The following is a 4,213-nucleotide window of genomic DNA, read 5'->3' on the forward strand; positions in this document are numbered from 1 at the left end:
GTATAATTTAAAAAAGGCCTATCCTTGGAAAGATATGAAAAAAAGGTATGAGTATATAATCCCACTGGGACCTTCTGACTTCTGGACCTTATATACATATTACCTGTTCACCCACATACCCCCCGACACACAAATTAAAACATTCTAAATACTGATTCTTGGGTTGTATCCCCAGAAAAGTATCCAGGATATCAAAGGTTGGATGCAGGAATCTGTGTCTAAAGCACGGAGTGTCAGTTCATTCCACACCCGGAACTGAATTCTCAGGAAGAGCCAAGATGCAAAGGATATTTGGAAGCATACACTTTAAATGCATTTTATCAGGAAAATAAGTATGAAGATCTCTAAGGGATTATGAAGCCACATTTGGGAACCCACTGATTTTGTTTGACCTCTGCTTTTTTTTTTTTTTTCTTCCGGATGAGGATAGAGAGGGAGTGAGTTGCCTAAAGCTGCATACCCACACACCCACTCAGAGTCACAGGCCAGTGCCCCAGGATTTCTTTCTTTCTTCTTTCTTTTTTTGAGACGGAGTCTCGCTCTATCACCCAGGTTGGGGTAGAGTGGCTCCATCTGAGCTCTCCGCATCTCTGCTTCGCGAGTTCAAGTGATTCTTGTTCCTCAGCCTCCTGGGTAGCTGGGATTACAAGCGCCCGCTACCACCCCTGCCTAATTTTTGTATTTTTAGTAGAGACAGGGTTTCATCATGTTGGCCAGGCTGGTCTCAAACTCCTGACCTTCTGTGATCTGCCCACCTCAGCCTTCAAAAGTGTTGGGATTACAGGCATGAGCCACCGTGCCTGGCCACCCCAGGAATATTTGATAGCATCAACATCAAATCATCCCTGCCTGCCCTCGTGCAGGGACTTCTCACTTAGAAAGTTCTACAGACCCAACGGGCAGGACAGGAAGATAGAGAAGAAAACACCGTCTTTAATCAACCCACCTGCACAGAAACCAGGAGAGCACTCCCCTCCTTGCAAGGTCCCAGTGAAAAGAGAACCTGGTCCCCTTACAAAAACCATCTTATAAAAACAAAAGGCTTCAAAGCACCAGTGGCTGCACCCGTTGAGTAGAAAGGGGCCTGGGAGAGTGGGGTTGAGAGAATTGGGGGCTGGAGGCCGGGCTGGCCCAGTGAACGGCAGCAGCTTAGCCTGAGGGAGCTGCCCCCCTCTTGAGCTATACCCAGCAGCTAGGAGCTCCATGCCTGTGGGGGCCAGAGGAACTCCTGGGGCTGGCTGCTTGCAGTTGGGATGGTGGGGTGGGGTTGTCAGCCTTGCTCAGGATATTTTGGCCATAGAGAGTAGGGAATGATAGATTGGAGGGTAGTGGGCAAGGAGCAAAGTGGTCACCAGACAGGCTTAGGTGTGCAAACCACACACACCATCTGGGTGTCCCCCCAGTTCCTCCATACCTCCTGCCCTCCTTTCTAACCCAGGGCCACACCTCTTTCACAGATGAAATGCTGAGGCCTGATCCTCTCATCTATGGACACACCAGGCAGTGTGTGGGATGCAGGGTCCTCAGGAGTGTCTGTGGAGGGAGGTGGGGAAAGTGTTCTCGCCTCTACTTGCCCCCAAGGAAGGGTGAGGGTGCTGGCAATCCTGACTCCTCCACTACTCACACCCCCACCTGCCCCTTCAGAACTCCTTGTGGGCTTGTTAGAGGAGGCTTCTGGCCATTGAATTGGTTGTAAACGCTGGTGATCTGTAAACACTGGAGTCTGGGCAGCGCTGACCAGCATTGATCCCCTCTGGAACCACAAGCCTTCCAACTGGTGAGGTGGATGGAGCCATCAGGGGTGAGTGGAGTTGTGGAGGGGATGGGGATACAGTAGAACCAGCCTCAGGGACCTGGAAGGGGGTGGGGTGACTGAGTTGGGGCCCCACTTTCCTGGAGGAGAGAGCTTGAAAGATTTGCCAAGGGTGGACAGAGGCTGAGCGTAGGAAGGCTTCTCTGTGGGTGGGGCTGAATTTAGGGCTCTGTCCATCCGGTTCCCAATAAGAGAACGAATGGGTATATTGCTTTAAGAGAGGCATTGGCAAGTGGTGGCGGTGGTGTGTGAATATGGTGGAGCCCACATGGGTCCAAGCTGGAGGGGGGCTTGGAAACAGAACTCAAGAGAGCAGACATGGGTTTTACAGTCAGAAACTGCAGAAAGTACACTGTGTTCAAGGCCCACTTCCACCAAAAATCTAGCTGTGTGGCCTCAAGCAAATTGCATCTCTGGGCCTCAGTTTTAATGTACTGCAAAATGGGAATTTTAATCCCAGTCTAGCTCATGGAATTGAGTTAAATGAGAAGTCTAAAAGAGTCCATTTGCTAAGGGATTAATTACTTGAGGAGGGGAAACCGAGGCCCTGAGAGGGCAAGGGCTTAGCCAGATGTCACAGTCAGTGTTGGACCTGCGATTAGAACGCAGGACTCCTGCTCCTAGGTCACAGTAGCTTTCCCCAGAGCTGGTGAGTGAGTGTGGTGGGATGGGATGGGTGTGATGTCCTGCTGTTTTTGGACAGGGGGGCAGGATGCTGGGTGAAGGGTGAAAGAGAGGCTGGAGAAGAGAGGAAGGCCCCAGCTCACGCCAAGGCTGAGATTAAAAACAAACAAACAAACAAAAAACAAAAAACCCGCGGTGCCCCTCCCCCGCCCCGCCCCACTCCTCGGAAGTCCGGGCTGCGAAGAGCCAAGTCCAAGTCCAAGTCCAAGTCCAAATCCGCGTCTCCGGCTGCAGACCCGGGGGCGGGCTCAGGCTGCAGTGAGCGCGCGGGCCACCAGGGGGCGCGCCTGCGCCTTGGCCTGAGCTCAAGGCAGCTGCGGTCAGTCCAGCGACCCAAGGCGAGGCGCCGAGGTGGGCGCGGGGCAGAGGCTACCCCGACCTGCGGGAAACAAAGGCAGGTTAGGGACAGTGGACCTTAAAAGTATGGGGTCGGAGAGACCCGGTTGCCCTGCCCACTCCTCCCTCCCCTCCTTTTCGCAACCCCGACGCCCTGGCCTCCCCAAGTCAGCAGGGCGCCGTGACCCACGTGTACAGAGGCTGCAGCTGTAAATGCGACGTCTTCTGGGGCGCCTGGTATCCGTAGGAGTCAAAGCCGCCGATGAAGTCAACTGCGGAAGGGGGCGGCGCGTGTCAGAGTTCAGCGGCGGGGTGAGGAGAGGGAGACTGGGTCCTGAAGGGGAGGAATCTGCGGGCAGGACCCCCACCCGAGGAAGCGGAGCCAGAGAAGCCATGAGGAGGGGAGGAGCGAGGGTCAGACCCCGTGCGGGGCCTGGGGCGGGGCTTCGGCTGGACCCTGAGGGATGGGCCTCTGAGGGTCTGGAGGCGGCGGGGCCGGGCCAGCGGAGGGTCAGGCCCCAATCCTTAAGGCTTGGGCCTGGGAGGCTGGGCGGTCCTATGGGAGAGAAGGCTCTTGGGGGCGGGGCTCGAGCCTCTAAAGGGGACAAGACCTCTGACGGGGGTGGAGCGAGATTGGGGAAAGGCGGTGCTGGGGCCAGAGACTGGGCACCTGGACGTCTGGACCCCAGCCCGGAACGGGCTGGTATTCAGAACCTTCCACACCAGCCGCCTCTTCCCCTCGAAAGGGGCCAGTGACTTGGGCTCCCTCCCGCCACGGCCCGTCACAGGCCTCTGTCCAGGGTGCTGAAGGTGCTGGGCAAGGTTCCCCGCTTCCCTAGGGGTGCCTTACTCACAGCTGTCCTCCTCCTCCAGGAACACTTTGCTCACGTAGCAGGCGAACACGAAGCCGAACAGCTGGGAGTGAAGGTGACACGTCAGGGAGGGAAGGAGGAGTGGGAACCTCTTCCTCCACCACCTGCAGGGCCCTGTACGCCCTGACTGGCAAGGGAGGAGGCATGACAGGATGAAGGCAAACCCGTAACAACTTCCAGTTAATTGTTTTCACCTTAAAGTCAAACATACATGGTTTAACTCTTCTGAAAGTGTGACTTGAGGCAAATAATCATTTTACCTCTTTGAGCCTCAGTTTTCCCAGTTGGACTTGGGCAATACCTTATGGTGTGTTAAGAAGAAAGAGGATTATGTGACTTTGTGGGTACAAAGTGCCTAGGACAGGGCTGGCACTTCTAGAAACAGGAACTACTCCTATCTTGGAGTTTTTCTTTCTCTTTTCTTTTCTTTTCTTTCTTTTCTTTCTTTCTTTCTTTTTCTTCTCTGTCTTCCTTCTTTCCCTCCCTCCCTCCCTCCTTCCCTTCCCTC

At 54.5% G+C, this 4,213-nt stretch overlaps 1 protein-coding gene across 4 annotated transcripts in view; it reads right to left on the reverse strand.

Moving 5' to 3' along the window:
- Positions 1–913: 913 nt before the first annotated feature.
- The window catches only part of NKAIN1 (sodium/potassium transporting ATPase interacting 1), a 58,328-nt gene continuing 55,028 nt past the window's right edge, over positions 914–4,213 (reverse strand). For all 4 annotated transcript variants that reach the window (XM_017857049.1, XM_017857051.1, XM_017857050.1 and 1 more), the window contains 3 exons: positions 3,688–3,748; positions 3,024–3,105; positions 914–2,876 (listed from right to left, as the gene is read on the reverse strand). In XM_017857049.1, coding sequence (XP_017712538.1) covers positions 2,867–2,876; positions 3,024–3,105; positions 3,688–3,748 — 153 coding nt within the window. In that variant the 3' untranslated portion in view covers positions 914–2,866. The remainder of the gene's footprint in view (positions 2,877–3,023; positions 3,106–3,687; positions 3,749–4,213) is intronic.

This window comes from Rhinopithecus bieti, unplaced genomic scaffold (genome assembly GCF_001698545.2).
Source record: "Rhinopithecus bieti isolate Rb0 unplaced genomic scaffold, ASM169854v2 scaffold_44592, whole genome shotgun sequence".
Classification (NCBI taxonomy): domain Eukaryota; kingdom Metazoa; phylum Chordata; class Mammalia; order Primates; family Cercopithecidae; genus Rhinopithecus; species Rhinopithecus bieti.